This window comes from Vitis vinifera, chromosome 12 (assembly GCF_030704535.1).
Source record: "Vitis vinifera cultivar Pinot Noir 40024 chromosome 12, ASM3070453v1".
Classification (NCBI taxonomy): domain Eukaryota; kingdom Viridiplantae; phylum Streptophyta; class Magnoliopsida; order Vitales; family Vitaceae; genus Vitis; species Vitis vinifera.
The window spans coordinates 2,238,622-2,256,843 of NC_081816.1; the positions used below are offsets into that span (position 1 = coordinate 2,238,622).

The 18,222-nt window shown below is 38.5% G+C and overlaps 2 protein-coding genes and 1 long non-coding RNA gene across 3 annotated transcripts; 1 reads left to right on the forward strand and 2 right to left on the reverse strand.

Annotated features, from left to right (window-relative positions):
- Window positions 1-407: 407 nt before the first annotated feature.
- LOC100250473 (pentatricopeptide repeat-containing protein At1g26460, mitochondrial-like) lies at window positions 408-1,382 on the forward strand. Its single transcript, XM_010658769.3, has 2 exons — window positions 408-1,003; window positions 1,107-1,382. The coding sequence occupies exons 1-2, from the start codon at window positions 542-544 to the stop codon at window positions 1,179-1,181; spliced, it is 537 nt and encodes a 178-aa protein (XP_010657071.1). The 5' UTR covers window positions 408-541; the 3' UTR covers window positions 1,182-1,382.
- Window positions 1,383-9,444: 8,062 nt separating this feature from the next.
- Window positions 9,445-9,977, reverse strand: LOC132254815 (uncharacterized). Its single transcript, XR_009467194.1, has 3 exons — window positions 9,925-9,977; window positions 9,742-9,817; window positions 9,445-9,633 (listed from the first exon to the last, which is right to left on the reverse strand). It is a non-coding gene; the product is annotated as an uncharacterized LOC132254815 (long non-coding RNA).
- A 541-nt stretch (window positions 9,978-10,518) lies between these two features.
- LOC132254775 (uncharacterized) lies at window positions 10,519-11,740 on the reverse strand. The gene is made up of 4 exons (XM_059741268.1): window positions 11,651-11,740; window positions 11,225-11,495; window positions 10,741-11,123; window positions 10,519-10,629 (listed from the first exon to the last, which is right to left on the reverse strand). Exons 1-4 carry the CDS (start codon window positions 11,738-11,740, stop codon window positions 10,519-10,521), a joined length of 855 nt encoding a protein of 284 aa, XP_059597251.1.
- Between the last annotated feature and the right edge of the window lie 6,482 nt (window positions 11,741-18,222).

Consider the following 18,222-nt stretch of genomic DNA (forward strand, 5'->3'; position numbering starts at 1 on the left):
AGTTTTCTATTCCACAAAAATATTTTATATTTTTTGTTCTTATTTTTTAAGGGCTGTTTTAAAAAATAATTACATAACCATGTAAAATGATTACAAATAAAACACTAGACATAAAAATTATTTTTAAAACATATTTAAAAAATCTTTAAAATGGATTAAAAATATTTTACGTTTCCAAACAAACTTTTATTTTACAAAAATTAAAGAGCAGTTTAAAAAAATTGTTTTTCAAAATTATTTTTTTAAAAAGCCCTTATTCTTAAAAATAAAAATTAGAATGACTTCAAAGGACATCTTTTAATTAATTTTAGGGAGAATTGTGTTTTGGGCCCAGCTGGGCCCAAAAATTAACAAATGGTCCATCTATGTAACAAAATTAATAGAAAGGCTATGAGATTTTGAGTGACCTATATACCCTTCTAATTTCCAAGTCAGATTGCTGTAAATTAAAAGGGAGAATTGTGTTAAATTTAAAATGCCATGTCACCTTCCCTTCTGTCAGTACTCTCGATGAAACCTCTGAACTGAGCGGAGCTTATCAATGGCGTCCCAAATGGCGATCCTCTCCAGAGCCCGTAAAACCCTCCTCAAAACCCTAAACCACCACAACAATCCCTTTAAAGCTTCCATTTCCACCTTCACATTCCTCTCCCTGGAAGCCCAACTCGCCGAGCCCAGCCTTCCCCCGCCATCTCCCACTCCACTTCCTCCCAACCCCGCCTCAGGGAGCCCGCTCTACAAGTATTTTTTATGGATGGATCTTTACTTTATTTATATCAGGATGCTGCAGACAGGAAAAGAATCTATGGCTGATGATGAGTCATATGAATTGGTTGTTGGTATGCTGTTTTTGACAGACGAGATTGATGCTGCCTTGAGATATGTTGATTTGACTTTGAAATCTGGTTATATGTTGTCAATGAGGGTTTTTGCTGAGTGTGTGAGAAGTTGTGTTAACAAAGGTAGGCTGGATGCTTTGGTGTCTATTATAGAGAGGTGCAAGGTACATGACTAATTAGAATTTTTTTCTAGATCATCTGTGTTAGGAGGAACACTTTCTGGTTATGTTTCTGTTTCTTACCTCGCTTCTCTGGAGTGTGTACCAGACAATGGATCAAAATAAAGCTCTTTCTCCCTCCTGGAACATGTGCATCTTCATTGCAGATATTGCGATGCAATAGGATAATAGCAAGTTAGCTTTTTATGCCCTGTAATTCATGGCCAGATGGATTGCTCGGGGTGAGAATGCAAGAGGTCATGTTCTACTCTCTGTGGATGAGGGGCTTGTTGTATCAACACTTGGAACTGCTGGTAGGACTTACAGTTCTACTCTTGTAGATGCATCATGGGCGATCCTACGAGATCATTGCGTCAAAAGAAGGCACCTCAACTAGAATCTTATCTTACAAAAATATATGCCGATGCAGCATTGGGGGATTTGCAGAGAGCATTCAGCACTCTGCATAAGTTTGAAACCGCTTATAGGAACTCCCCCAAAGAAGCAGAAGAGGATATATTCTCACCTTTTACATCTTTACATCCTTTGGTAATGGCAAGCTCCAAGAAGGGTTTTGAAACTTTGGACACGGTTTGTCTTCTTATCTGTAAAAGTTTCTGTTCTCACAATTCATTTCCTTCTTCTTTTTACTAGGGGGACATCCCTCACATTCATTCCTCATTTCCCTTCGTACACATTCAAATGCCTTGTGGTAGCCCACTTATGTTGCATAGGAACCTAAATTAGGTTTCATTTGCACCCTTTTCACTCAGCCATATCTTTGGAATGTGGTTAACCCGCCCATATGCACTCCTTTAGTTGCATTTATGTGCAATTACTCCAAGTGTACAAGGTCTTTACACCAAGTGTACAAGGCCAATGTACTAAATGTACAAGGGTGTACAAGGGTGTGTACCTTAAGGTAATTCAAGTGATTTTGAAGAACTTAGTCATCAACATTTTCCACTCGTCGTGCACATTCCTAACACATATCGGTTGACAACACACTCCTTCCACGTATATTATTTGATATCTACCATGTTAGTTCATTGTTTTAGCTCCCCCACATTACTTATGCGTAGGAATCGAAACGAGGGTTAAGGTTTTCCACCTTTTCCCTCATCCACGAGAATGGAAACATTGTTTCCCCACCCATATGCACTTGTTTGGTCGTCCCTTCGGTGGATTGCATAACTGTACAAGCCATTTACACTAACTGTACAACCCAAATGTGCTAACTGTACAAGTGTGTACAACCTTACCTATATTGAAGGATTTCAACTTTTTTTGAAAACAATTGTTGCTCATTTCCTTCTTCTTTTTACTAGGGGGACATCCCTCACATTCATTCCTCATTTCCCTTCGTACACATTCAAATGCCTTGTGGTAGCCCACTTATGTTGCATAGGAACCTAAATTGGGTTTCATTTTCACCATTTTCACTCACCCATATCTTTGGAATGTGGTTAACCCGCCCATATGCGCTCCTTTAGTTGCATTTATGTGCAATTGGTCCAAGTGTACAAGGCCTTTACACCAAGTGTACAAGGCCAATGTACTAAATGTACAAGGGTGTACAAGGGTGTGTACCTTAAGGTAATTCAAGTGATTTTGAAGAACTTAGTCATCAACATTTTCCACTCGTCGTGCACATTCCTAACACATATCGGTTGACAACACACTCCTTCCACGTATATTATTTGATATCTACCATGTTAGTTCATTGTTTTAGCTCCCCCACATTACTTATGCGTAGGAACCGAAACGAGGGTTAAGGTTTGCCACCTTTTCCCTCATCCACGAGAATGGAAACATTGTTTCCCCACCCATATGCACTTGTTCGGTCGTCCCTTCGGTGGATTGCATAACTGTACAAGCCATTTACACTAACTGTACAACCCAAACGTGCTAACTGTACAAGTGTGTACAACCTTACCTATATTGAAGGATTTCAACTTTTTTTGAAAACAATCGTTGCTCATTTCCTTCTTCTTTTTACTAGGGGGACATCCCTCACATTCATTCCTCATTTCCCTTCGTACACATTCAAATGCCTTGTGGTAGCCCACTTATGTTGCATAGGAACCTAAATTGGGTTTCATTTTCACCCTTTTCACTCACCCATATCTTTGGAATGTGGTTAACCCGCCCATATGCGCTCCTTTAGTTGCATTTATGTGCAATTGGTCCAAGTGTACAAGGCCTTTACACCAAGTGTACAAGGCCAATGTACTAAATGTACAAGGGTGTACAAGGGTGTGTACCTTAAGGTAATTCAAGTGATTTTGAAGAACTTAGTCATCAACATTTTCCACTCGTCGTGCACATTCCTAACACACATCGGTTGACAACACACTCCTTCCACGTATATTATTTGATATCTACCATGTTAGTTCATTGTTTTAGCTCCCCCACATTACTTATGCGTAGGAACCGAAATGGGGGTTAAGTTTTTCCTCATTTTACCTCATCCACGAGAATGGAAACATTGTTGCCCCACCCATATGCACTGGTTCGGTCGTCCCTTTGGTGGATTGCATAACTGTACAAGTCATTTACACTAACTGTACAACCCAAATGTGCTAACTGTACAAGTGTGTACAACCCTACCTACATTGAAGGATTACAACTTTTTTTGAAAAAAATCGTTGATGGTGGTGTTTACTTATTGTTGGTAAGTGTTATGACAAACAATTTCCGTCTCCTTCTATTCGCCTTGTTATCTTGGGTAACAACACATAATTTCAATAAGCCAATTTGTTGCCTTTATGAAAAACTCTCATTTGATGTTGATGTGAGGACAAATTTCTTTGAGGTTTCTAATTCAACAGCTTCATGCAAAATCAGATAGTTAATTCACATTTTATGGCTTTAGAGGTTTATTTTCTCATAATTTTCATCCTTCCAATATTCTTAAATTATTAGTATGTTGACTTCTTTTGTTTGTAAGACAGATTTATGACTCTGCATCAATGGAAAATTATGTGCACAATATTGAGTGACGGATAATAGGAGAACTTAAACGAGTACATGACCGTGTCATATTGCATCTTTTCATGTTCGTTTTTAGATGAAGCAAATAAATGATCTTTTATCCTTGAACTAATTGTTTTTCCCTTTATGTGTGCAGGTGGGTAGATTCTTGAAGTGGGAGCTTTGTCACGATTAATACAAATACTTCAAAATAAGAGGCTTAACATCATATGAAAGATGAGAAGAGAACAAACAGAGAAGTCTAGATGATCAAGATAGTTTATTTTATAGGAAGCCAATCTATGTTAAGAGTTGGATAATAAGATACCAACCTTCTTTTAAGTTTTTACATTGTAACTATTTTCATCAAATAGTATCATATACGTTTCGGGACATGTAATTATGCATTTCATTCCAATTAAAATTCCAATGTATTGAACTTAAATTTTGGTTATTTTGCAGTTTATCAGCACATGTTTCTTGTTTTTAAATTTTGTTTTCCCTCCGTTTATATTGGTTGTTGGACAAATAATGTCTCATTCTCATTTCATGTCGTTCTCCAAGTTTGCTGAAGAATTTCTTTACTTGCTGATTTTGAAGAACTTACTCATTTACTTTTTCCAATATTCAGGGACATTCCTCACACATATTACTTGAATGGTGCCTCATTGCACGCATTTTATGTGATGGCTACCATGTTAATTAATTTTATTAGCTCCCATACTAATGATGCATATGAAGCAAAACGAGAATTAACTTTTTCATCCTTTTCCCTTATCCATGAGAGTGGAAGCATTGTTTTCCCACCCATATGCACTTGTTTGGTCGTCCCTATTATGGATTTCTCCAACTGTACAAGGCATTTACACTAAGTGTACAAGGCCAATGTGCTAACTGTACAAGGGTGTACAAGGCTACCTAACTTAAGGGTTTTCAAACGATTTTCGAAAAATTCTTTGCTCATTTATTTTTTCAATATTCTTTCAAACCTCCCTTCTTCCTATATTCATCCTCCTTACTTTCGAGTGACATAGTATCTTCTAAATGCCTTGATTTATGTAAGTGTTGTATGTGTGCATAATGTTTTTTGAATTATTACTATTACTTAAGTCTTGACATAATGGACATGTTGATCTATTAGTTATTGTATTTAGAATCTTGAAATTTTATCCGAATGCATTATATAACTGGATATAATTGGAAGGACCCCTTCCATATATGGTTGCATAATTGAAGTAACCCCTAGCCCTAGCCTTTATGTGAGGGCAGTGATAACTTTCGAATGGTGCCTTCCATTATCCCCTTCACCGGCCCTGTCTCAGGCCCTTCGGACATGGATTGAAGGCAAATCAAATTGAAAACTTACAAAGCGATGTCATTTCAATATGCATGATTTCTAGTTCATAATTTAACCCCATTTAATGCAAAACCACAGTCATACACTGTTGACTCCCCAAGAGGCAAGGACCTACTTGAGAGATAATGAGTCGGCCACCTCGACCGGTACACGACCGGTACACGACCGGGAAAGTGTAACCGGTCGACCGGTGACCTACCTGGACGCCCTGTCGCACACACCCTCGCCTGTAACAGCCGATCAGATGGATCAGGCGAAAGATGGAGGTTGTACTATATCATACAAAAATTTTTTGCACCCACATAATTTTTTGACATACTTAATGTTTTGATTTTGGAAACAAATAGTTAAAAAAATTGCACTTGGGCCCATTAAAATGATAATCATTAAAAGTAAACGTATAATTCACATAAGACAAAAGAAATCATATATATATATAGTCAGCTGAAATATAGAGGAAACATAGACATATATATACATAAACATAGACATATATATATATAGTCAAGTGAAATATAGAGTAAACATAGACAACAGACACAAAGATGGCAATGATTTGCATGTACTTATGCTAATCCTATATAGCTATCGCTGCTATCACGACTTAGGAGGTGGTGGTGGAAACACGGATTGGATGTAAGCCATCATGTCCTCATGCTGACTGTCCTGGCGATCAAGCCTCTGGAGGATATGCGCAAAGGTAGCCTGCTGCTGATCCATGCGATCCTCAATACTCTGAAATCTCTGCTGCATAGACTGGAATTGCTCGGTGAAGCCTGTTTGATAATGATCCATGCGATCCTCCATAGAGTGGAATCGCATATCCTTGACAATTGCTAGCTCCTCAATCCGAGCGCCCAGTGAGCTGATCTGAGCACCTAAATCAATCCAAGCCTGACTAGGTCCGTATGGAGCTTTATGAGGTGATGTTTGCGCCTGAGGTGGATTAGTGAATGATGGCTGCGAAGATGTTCTGGCTGTGTGCATTGCCTCAAACGTCATCCCCCCTGATACCGTCGGCCGCAACTGGCAGCCCTCGGACTGCTGTGCAGGTATTTCAACCTCAGTCTGTGTATGCTCATAATCTCTCTGAGGGGCAACCCCACCCTCCATCTCCCCAATCTCCGCCTCCTCCTCAACGGCAGGCTGTGGTACTGGTCGCTCCACTTTCCTAATCCATGCTCCTTCGGGCCCCTTCTCAAACTTCATACGGGCCAACGATTGCTCATCATATGTGTCATAACTACTTGGGGCCTCAAAGTCCTGCTCCTTGCTCAAATCAACCCCCGCATCCTTGAATACTCGTGTCAGAAAACGGCCATAGGGGAGAACACGTGTGGAGCTCTCGCAGCATGCAAGCATGTGCATCATCATCACATATCCAACGTCAATCCGTCTCCCCCTCATAATCGAATCAATGATAAATGCCTCCAGATATGATACCTCATCTCGGTGGCCGCCTCGTGGCAAGAGAATGTATAGGATCATGTGGTGAAGGATGCGAGATCTGACTGTCAGGCTATGTGCTGATGGTTTGCCCATCCCCCGCGCATCAGCAAGGCCGCACATCCTCTGTATCGCCTCTGTAGGCTCGAAACCCGCCACAGTGGGCCAACCCTTAGACTCATATACCCTGAGTCCGACTGGAGCGATGTCTAAAATGCGACATATGCTCTCCGGGTCAAGCTTGATCTGCACACCTCTAACGGTCGAAACAATCGGCCCTCCGTGTCCATATGTCACTCGTGAATAGAATGCCCTCACTAATGTCGGAAATATCGGCTCGAAAATAGTGACTAATGGCAGCCACCCCATACGTGCGAATAGTCCCTCAAAGTCGAAATGCTGTAGTTGGGAGAAATTAATATTTCTCCCTGGAACAACCTTCCTGTGGGAAAACTTCTGCTTGTACCTTTGATATTCCTCCATTGAAGTGAAAAGACCGGTGTCAAACCTTGCCTTTCGGCGGGCCTCCGCCTCACCGGGCTGAGATGGCTCAGCAGGGCGCTTGCCCTGTGCCCTAGAGGCAGCCGTATCTCTCCTAGGCGCCATGAGAGAGTGAAACTGAATGGGACGACGGTGGTAGAGAAATAGAGGAGCAGCTCAAAGTGATAACAAACCGAAGCAAAGGAGATTGGCGCGCTGGAATAGGTGAGAAACCGCCTTTGACGCGCGCTGATCAAGGACCCCTTCCAATACACACGGCCGACCTCCCAAATATCATTCCACACCCTTCAAAACCCACTCCGAAGCCATGAAATAGCTACAATGCCGTTCAAAGTAGGTTTCCCACCAAGCTGAATACCCAAAACCCTTGAAGGCTGACAATGTCAAAATGCCGCGCGGGGGGTATTTCAAAAGACAACCCCACGAATGCCTCGCTCGCTCCACTCGCGGTTGACCCCCTCTGTAAGTAAGAAGCCGAACAGTCGCTTTGGCTTGGAAAGTGTTAGAGTTGCTTTGACTCTTACAATTCCGAGACTCTATAACAATGATATGAAATTGAATTTTCATTTATAATTGATTTAAATTGAATACCTATGACTCTGCAAACATATATATATATATATATATATATATATATATATAAGTGATAATTTAAATTTATAAATAAATAATTAAATAATTTAAGGAAATTTCATATTGAGATATAAAGTTTTCTTAAATTGTTGGAATAGTAGAAGATAATTACATTTTGTAAATTAAACTAGATAAAATAAAAAATTATTGGAAATTTGTTTTTATTTTTTTATTCTTTTGGGGTTGGCTTAATGTTTATTTTCTATTTTAAATCTTATTATTGAATATAATAATATTGATTTAATGGATATTTTGTTTTTATTCTTAAAAAATAACATTTACGACTCCTAAATTTTTAAAAGTAATTAACATGTTACAAACTAAATTGTAAATAACCATTTTAGGATCTTAGACTAACTTAATATTTAGTTTTTAATCAATTTCTTTATATGATATATATATATATATATATATATATATATATATATATATATATATATATATATATATATATATATATTGTGTACAATTTATCTACATACCCTTTTTTTTTTTCATGAAATTTCGGGATAAAATGACATATTTTGACATTTGGAGATGGTAAATTATTGATATTGTTAAAGTAAAACTTAAAGGTTTAAATCCAGATATAATTGAATAGATTTTATTATTTTAAAAAATATACATGAAATAAAATAAAAGTGTTTCATAAATTTTGCTAAATATATAAAGTCTATTTGGTAACTATTTTCAAAAACAATTACGAGAAATGACTTTTGAAAACTAATCTAAGATGTTTTCTAAAACAAGGTCAATTTAAGAACCAAAAATATTTTTAATATTTTTAAATATGATTTAAAAATAATTTGTATGTTTAATGTTTTATTTTTAAAAATAGCTAACCTTTTTTCTCTAGCTATTATATGTTTTATCAATAATTACAGACAAAACATCAATTTTTTCATAGCAAAAACAATGTCAACATATGTTCGACCGGTCGAAGACATGCGCGCTATGTGAAACGACCGGTCGACCGGCCATCTTCAACCGGTTGATCCCCGGTCGCAAGACAGCATTTCATTTTCTCTCTCTCCCAGTAGCTGTGTGTGACCGGTTGAGTAATCATATTGTCCGGTCGATTGGCGATCGATCATAGGTCGAGGTACCGGTCGAGTGCAGTTTCGACACTCTCTCTCTCCCAGTGGCTGGTTGGTACCGGTGGTCAACCGGTCGATATCCGGTCGAATACCGGTCGGAACTATTTTTTACATTCTCTCTCTCCTAGTGGCTGTATGTGACCGATTGAGGATGGTGGCTTCCCGGTCGTGTGTACACCATTGACCGGACGTTACCCGGTCAAATACCTGTCGAGGGTTTAGTAACCGGTCGACCGGATTTGTTTCCCCGGTCGTAAACCCAGTCGATACCCGGCCGCGACAACTGTTATCTTCTTTTTTTTCAAAATGTTTTGTATGAAATTTTTCTTGCTGACGTAGTACCCCTCATACAGTGTGTCCTCCAAATGCAAGTTATCAAAGTGGAAATACTTATGTAAGATAGATGGATAATTTGTTTTTTATTTGTCAAATAGATAAGCCATAATATTCGCAATACATTGTCATGTGTATGTACTTTTTCCTGTATAATGTACAATCAGCTTTAAAAATCCTCGTCACATCCTATTGAAAAGTGTATCTCAAACTGCCATGAATCGATGCCGATGCGCATTATGTGATGAAAGCAATAATCTGCCCAGTAGCTTCAATCTATACTTCTTCATCTTGGCCTGCACTCATTCATGTTTAAAAGACATATAAGGAAAGGTTAAATAAGTTGCCGATGCTATGCAATTTTTATATAAATGATGGCATAGTGAAAGCCTATATGTACATACCACATCGATCGATTTGGAGAGTCCCCCATTGGACCAGTTGTCCATGAATTTCATAATAAAAACGCCGCAGTCATTGCTAACACAAAGAGTAATGTGTAAGAACTTAAAAAGCGTGAAATGGGGAGTATAAAATTTGGAAAATGCTATGAAATCAAATTAAACTTAATTGTGGTAAACACTAACTCATTTGGTTGGCATGGTACGTCTGGCATGACAAAACTGTACATGTTCAAGTCAACAGCAACCATTTCTTTCTTGTCGGCAACAAGCATTAGAACAACCTTGGCCTTAAAGAAGCAAAGTAATTGACATTCAAACTTACAGTATGCTGTACAATGCAACTAATATTAGGGGAGTGGAAGGAACCTTACCAATTTTTGTTGTATTCCAGTCATACAACTCCTTTTTCGTCCAGGCCGAGAATCCAGGAGCTGGATTCGCTTATTATGCAAGTCATAGACATAAAGTGTCCAATGGTTTTTAAAAAGGACCGGTAAGTAGACCTTCATGATGCCACATACAATGGATTAGCAAATATAATGGGTCAAGGAGATCAGATGATGCCACATAAAACATTGGAATGCAAGTCTGACCTGAGTAACATGCTGATACGAACCATCAAAGGCATACATATATGGATCAAAACGCGCAACAATTGCATCGTGCGTCAAATATTTTGCATTGGAAAGAATCACCATGTCCTGTATATCAAATGAACGTAGTTAATGCATGGAAACATGTGCAAACGTGTGGACATGTTATCATAACAAGGGAAATTCAGATGTAAGGGCCATTAAAAGCATTCGTTACAGCTATGTATGGGGAGAGAAATAGTTTTGTCCTTGATTCATCATCGAATTGCAACATTCGGCAAAATGCATCCACGACCTAAAAGAAGAAATGATTAAAATGTAATCGATATTCAGATTGACTAATGAGATGTTACATCACATTAAAATTAAAAATAATGCAAACTAGTGGAAAAATTGAAATATTAACATCATTGCCAATCCAAGAGTCTCCCTGGAAAAACGCGAGGTTGCCTCTGGTTAAACTTGTGTCGTGCATGGAAACAAGCTCTTCGCTGCCAACAAAACCATATATGTTAGGGTAATACGATTTGTTGCATGTGGAAACACTTGAAATTGGAGTAGTATATGATATAACATGCCTGGGGTCCAACTCCCCATCAAATACAGTTGCAGCTGCCGCTTTTAGGTCCATCTTTATGGCAGAATGTCGCGTTTGTGCCTGCGCTATGAATGGTGACAATACATTGGGAGCCATCCGACGGACTCTCCGTTGCCTCCCAATGCTATGGGATCGGGCCACAGTCATAGAACGCAAAGGTAAGGGGTCAAGGACGACAACTTCGTCATCAGCTGTTTGTTTGGAGTATCAACAGATTAGTTAACTGAACCCCAATACAATTTGACATATTTTCTACCACTAATGCAGTAATGAATGTGGCCCAAAATGTTACCAATAATAGGTGGATGGCGAATAGGAGTGTCCGGTACTTGTTCGGTGGAATGGGTTGGCATGTCATATCGGGCAGCGGATGAATCAGGCTCGGCATCAGGAAACTCATCCGCTGCATAGCCCGAGTGAGCAGCAGTAGGTGAATGTACACTTCTTTTTCTTCGACCATCCAATCTTTGGATCAGACCACGCATGATGCCAAGCTGGTGCTGAATGCCCTTTTGATAAGAATTTATTTGGCGTTCAGCTGCGTAGTACTTATCCAAGATTTCCTGTCACATGAGAACGAATTGGCATAGGCAAATTTAATTTCAAACTACTTAAAAGAAAATTGGTTAGAAGTTATTAACAATATAGCGATGATAACCAAATTGTTATGTGATTCAGATGGACTCAATGCATAAAGTAACAAGTAGTTTTAGCATACATTACTACTTGTCGGTCCACTGTCATCCTCGACATGTGTACGGGGCGGTGACGATTCAGCAAACGCCTGCATTATGAGAACATCAGGCATGTTAAGAACATAGAAACATTGGAGGTATTCACATTGCATGTAAATCAATATATAACAAACTTCATGCCGAATCAATGACTACCTCGCCATGTCCAAAACTCCCAAACTCACTTATCTCAGCAGATAAGCGCTCCTTTATCAACTCATCTGACCATGCTGAGAGTAGGGGCACTGTCATCGGAACATGAACGGAAGGAATTTTGAATTTCATTACGTAATGGAGCTGCACAATGGAAATAAACATATGTATAATTCTTACTTGTTGGTACTGATGTTAAAAAAGTCAAAGTTACCAATTAATGAATGTTAAAGCAGGCCAATACCTGGAGGAAAATAATGCAACCATGAACCCAGACGCTGTTCCCTTGCTTAAATCGTCTTATACCCTCCACAAGCTGGTCAACAACAAATTGGCCCCAATTAACATCATTTCTGAAACCATTTTCATGGATGGTATGCCACAAGTTTCGGCATCCATCAATCCTTGAGGTGGGGGCTAATAGCGTCGCACAAGTGTAGTAAATGAAGCATCTACGGAACTCCTCCCCAATTGGTAAGTTGAGGAGTCTCTCCTCACATGTGTTGAGGGTACCGAATGGATGATCAGACGGGGTAGTAGCAATATCTAGAATCCGGCCAGTCGTCGGGAGGCCAAAGACAAGGCCGACATCAGCAGCTGTCAGATCATACCTTATGTGGGATGTAATCTCAATGCGTTTGTACCCAACATTAAAATGGGCAATCAGCCATGTACAGAGATTATGCCGGATCTCCTTGCAATTTAAGTGAAGAAGACCTCCAAATTGAAGGTCTCGAACCACGTCCAATTTCTCAGGAGGGAGCCTGTTGCATAGTTTTAGAAACCGAGAAGATGAACAACGTGTGTATAATCTGGTGGACTGCATTGAAATGGTTGGAGGTCATTAGTAGTTTACAAATGAATTTTATATATGAAAAAATTAACATCAATAGGAATACGTAAGCGTTGTGAATAAAGCAATAAAATTGAATGAACAAACAAACATATTCATGTGGGATCATAATTTACGATTGGATGTTTATGTTATTCAATCTTTAACATCAAAAACAACTATAGGTCGTAAGTTGGGAAAAATATGAAGTATCCGAAATAACTTATCAATATTTAAAAAGAAGAAAGAATGCATCACCTCCGTAGTGGCCATAGAAGAATGAAATGATTGTTGTAAGATTCAACCTTGGAAGAACGGGCACCTGGAAATGCATGTTATAGCAGTTAATGATGACGTGGAGAAACTAATAATAAAGGGAAAGGTCAATTGACTATTTGGACAATTAATCTTTTTGATTAATTTGGTAATGGTGTTCCATAATCATAGTTGTAAGGGAAAAATAAATGAAATACATAACAATATGACATTTTACGAAAACGCGTAGAGTTTGGAAGGAAACACGTGTATGATCGATTATCCAACCAGCAACCAGATAAATTACTAGATAATAACCATATGGACAACGTGTGTAACAAGTATATCTAATTGAGGACAAATTGAAAGACAATTTTTATGACGTCTTAGAAATTGATGGCACATTAAAATAGGTGCAAGCAGAAGATAATGTGATAAGAGGACTAATTCACAACTTGGAAATAAATAAAGGGGTAGTCTCGCTTTATTGAAAAAAAAAATTTTGTCACCCCAATACGTAAAATAATGTAACAGAAATTGTCATCCTTAATGAGGCTCCAAATAATAAATGCTCGATAATGTAGAGACAGAGATGGAATTAAATAACAACTAAAAAGAAACCACATTCAAAGTGCACTTTCAATTAAGTTGGTTATTGAAAGCAACTCTAAATAAGAAAAATTCCAAAATAGTGCATCGTGCCTATAAATAGGGCAATACAGAACAACGAGAGTCAACAACCCCATACCATATACCATACAACAGCATGTATGGAATGATACAAAATGAGGAAATTGTACAACCAAATAAAATGCAAATGTCACGGCAATGGATTATTACATTTAGAGCGGTTGTGACCTATTCCATTGCATCGAGAGCAATGAATTGCTCTCTTATGACAAAACTGTGATTCAATGCGCAATCGTCGGGGTCTTCCTGGAGGGCGTCTCACATGAGGGGGTTGGCAAGCAGGAAAGGAGTTGCCCGCGCAATCTATAACATATCCTCGATCGTCACAAAGTTTCGGCATATTGTGTGTTGGTAATGGTTGAAACTGACCCGAGTAAATCAAATCTTGCATGGAGACATGAAAACATGGGTCAATATAGTCATACACGTCGTGTCTCAGTGTGCGGATGACAGCACATACGTGTGCACATGGCAAACCGGACATTTGCCATGTCATGCAAGTACACGTCCGTTGATTCATATCGACAACCAAATAAACCTCTCCAGTAAACACCTTAAACGTCCCTCCCAAATAGGGTAGCACACTAATCGGACCAGACCTCATGATATTTGACATTAACTTCTCTTCAGTTTTCGGTCCAACCACGCTCTTCCACTTTTGTGTATCACGCATATGGCTGTCCAACATGGCTACAAGTTTATCCATGTGCATTAACAATAAAGTATAAATTGTTTGGTGACGCTCTTCTCTTAACCACGCATTGAACGCCTCTGCAATGTTAGTTGTCATTTTGTCCCAGCGCTTTTTAAGAAACTTTGACATTGCCCAATGTTCGGGATTGTTTTCCGCAACCCATTTTGCTAGGTTCTCATTGAAGCGCACAAGTTTTTCAAATGCCTCATTGTAGTCTATTTCCAACCTAGCATACGCAATGCTGTCCAAAAGTAGCAAAGCATCTTCTTTTCCTTTCTTTCCTCGAATGGTTTGCTTATTGAAGAAGCTAGAAAAGTTTTCCTTCACATGTCGATAACAATACGCATGATTTCCTGTCCCAAACAACTCGGAAACACTACGCAAGATTCCCTGATGTCTATCTGATATAATAACAACTTCTTTACCATCTAATACCCCCTTTAATTTATCCAAAAACCAATACCAGTCCTCATAATTTTCTGAACTTACCACACCAAGGGCCAGAGGGAACATTCCATCATCTGCATCATATGCAATGGCAGACAAAAGAGCTCCCTTATATGGACCGCTTAGGTGGCACGAATCAATAGCCAATACAGGTCGACACCCCATGATGAACCCTTGAATTGAAAATGCATGGGCAATGAACAATTGCATGAAGTGACCTTCTTGGGAAGTGTACTCCGCAATTGTGCCCGGGTTTATTTCTCTTAGCCTATGGCATAACCAAGGGAGAAACGTGTAAGAGTCGCGTGGTACTCCATATATGCGCTCTTTTGCCTTCTCTTTAAGGTGCCATGCTTGGTTATATGTCAATTGAACCCCATGATCACGTTCAAAATCCTTACAGATTTGACGAGGAAGATAGTTTGGAGTGGTTCTAAACACATCTTCAACAACAACCGCACCTCTCTTTGAAGAAACCTTCACCTTAGATGAACACTCATCCTGAGCTATATGATTATGATTCACTTGGTAAGTATGAACTCGCAAGATGACATTTCCCTCGACAGCGTGAGTTGTTATCTTCCAAGGACAACCATCAACCGAACACTTGACAGACATATGCGTAGGGGAATTTTTCGTGTACTTGTATTCAAACCTTCCACCTAATGACATCTGGTAAATTGCATTGCGAAACTCCTCGGCATTTTTAAATGTATGTCCCGACCCTAATATTGCCTCACGAAAACGAATCGATTCCAAAGGGATGTACTCAGTATCTGCAGCACGCGACGCAAAACCTCTTGATAGCATCATAGTGTTACGAATTGGATCGCATGATGCATTAGAGGACAGGAACGTGATAGGTGGATCTCTGCATTGACATATATTAACATAATTAGACTACGTGATGTGTAAAATTGATATTCACAATTTTTTAAATAAACATTGATGTTAAAGTCCATTACCGAAATGCCAACTGTGAATTCGGGATATTTGCTTCAATGGCTTCCACAGAGGGTAAGTCTACTAGGTATACATTTGCAAAGTCATCACTATGGGAAACCACGTTATCCAAATCATCCTCATCTTCTAAATCTTGGATGACTCTGGGATTGAACTTCAACGTGTAGTGCATCTCATCACGTCAAGGGAAATGTCAAATTTCTCCATGATTTTTTTGGTGAAATCTTCAAATGCCATTCCTTTATATATGTGAATACCTTTGCTTCTTCCACCCAAGTATTCCCATTGCCCATCATTTTTTTGGACAAGTTTGCCACCCACAAAAATGTAACAATATATCCTATTAGTTGCGTCCATTAACCTATACAAACATAGCACAAATATCATATTATAGATCAAACAATTATGCATATTATAGAAAATGGCCTTCATATTTTCTCTCATTTGGCCTTTTGCTTTCAAGTTCAGACTATTACTAGTCGCCATGTCCAGATTATCACGCATCATTTATGCATATACTTTTCCAAATGTTACTTCACTTATTCTATTTTTCACTGGTTGGTCGACTCTTCCTCTGTTTTTTGCAGATTGCTATGACCCTCTAGATCCCAATAGGAACATCACAATTACTTTTCAGACTTATAAATGGACACATCATGCCAATGTCATTAGTGTTTTGGCTCATACTCAATAGACAACTTCAAATTTAACTTAATTTCAATTTGCTTCAATTGTATGCTGAAAATAATATTGCATTTGCTGCATTTGATATTTAGCAATTGTGAATAGTAAACATGGAAAGAGGTATTTGGCCACTACAATGATTGTTGGAAACCATTCTGGATTTCAACGAGAAATCCCTTAATTGGTTTCTTATGTATTGACTCCCTTAATATTGGATTTCAAAAATAGAATTAAGACTCATTAAACTGCCTTTGAACTGATCTGTTTCTTTATTTCGCATTTATATTCATGTTAGCTACAGATTTCATGATGTTCGAAATGATAATCTATCTACACATACTAGGTATCCCACAATATCTCATACTAGAGGGTTCAAAGAACTTGGGTTTTTTTCGAAAATAGGTAACAGGCGAACTAGCGAACTCAACTAGATTGCCGCACGAGGAAGTAAATATAATGCTCAATGATATAATTTGAACGAAAGGACAAAAAATATGTTTGCAAAAGAGAATCTATTTGCATTTACTTATGATATATTAGAATAAAATTGCACCTATCAAACTAACTTTTCAATTCAATATGCAATGCTAAACCAAACAAACATAACTGAACCAAGTAAAATGCATGGAAAATCAAAATATATTTTTATGTCATCTTCAGCATCACAATTATCATGAATGGCAATCGAGGGTTCTCATATTCATGGACAAACAAGTGAATCATGGTGACATCACAGTTTAATAAAAAGAAGTGATTTTTCCATGTCAAGGCTATCAATCATGTAAATCGAACACAAACATAATTATCTAAACAATAACTTTTTTCATACCACGACATGCATATGCAATTAGCCCATGCGGATCCTCACTATTTCAAACTGTGAGCCATGTCTTAAAAACACCATAACCCACGCCATGTCTTAGAGCCAGTTACGGGGTTTAAGCTTTAAGCTTAAAATAAAATACTACTTTACCTGATGGTCAGAGAAGCTCCCTTCTCAATGCTCAGCACGGGACGACACCCACGGTGGGGATTAATGGCACACTGAAATCGCCAGATAAATTTGGGCAATGTATTTGGGCTGAAATGAATTGGTCGGGATAGCCGAAATGAAGCATAAACTGAAATTGTTGAACCTACTAACCTCAACTCTCAACTACTTCGCCACGGAACCCAAATCCGGTGCTGATCGTCGACAACAATGGATTCACAGAGGTGAAAAACTCCACCGTCTACACCTAAAATCGGATGGCCGGGAAACTCCACATGAAGATAGGATTAGGGCATTCTTTGGGCGGAAACGAGGGAACACTCAGGAATGTGAAAACGCCTCTCAATTTTGGGGAAAACGAACTGGAAATCCAACGTCGATTTTGTTTTTAATCGGATGGTCGGCAAACTCCAGATGAAGAGAGGATTAGGGCATTCTTTGGGCGGGAACCAGGCAAACACTCAGGAATGTGAAAACGCCTATCCAACGTGGATTTTGTTTTTTTTTTTTCATTAGCCAGCCAAAGGGCATTTTCGGCATATTATAAATTGTATAGCCTTCTTATCAATTTTGAGACTTTGACTGGGTGTTGGGCTTAATTTTGTTACATAGATGGACCATTTGTTAATTTTTGGGCCCAGCTGGGCCCAAAACACAATTCTCCCTTAATTTTATTTATATTTTAAGTACTATTTTTAAAAATAATCATGAGAGTACACAAAATGATTAAAAATAAGTATTGTATATTAAAATTATTTTTAAAATATAGGTTAAAAACATTCATATTTTCAAACATGGTTTTGTTTTACGAAATAATAAAGAATAAATTTTAAAAATTGTTATAAAA

Bases quoted from the DNA above. Each gene is read 5' to 3' on its own strand.
- LOC100250473 (XM_010658769.3), top strand. From the start codon at position 542: ATGGCGTCCCAAATGGCGATCCTCTCCAGAGCCCGTAAAACCCTCCTC. The intron at 1,004-1,106 runs GTACATGACTAA...AGTGTGTACCAG, and splicing joins CTATTATAGAGAGGTGCAAG to ACAATGGATCAAAATAAAGC.
- LOC132254775 (XM_059741268.1), bottom strand. From the start codon at position 11,740: ATGCCTGATGTTCTCATAATGCAGGCGTTTGCTGAATCGTCACCGCCC. The intron at 11,124-11,224 runs GTAACATTTTGG...CCAAACAAACAG, and splicing joins TCGCCATCCACCTATTATTG to CTGATGACGAAGTTGTCGTC. The intron at 10,630-10,740 runs GTTAATATTTCA...TTCTTCTTTTAG, and splicing joins ACTCTTGGATTGGCAATGAT to GTCGTGGATGCATTTTGCCG.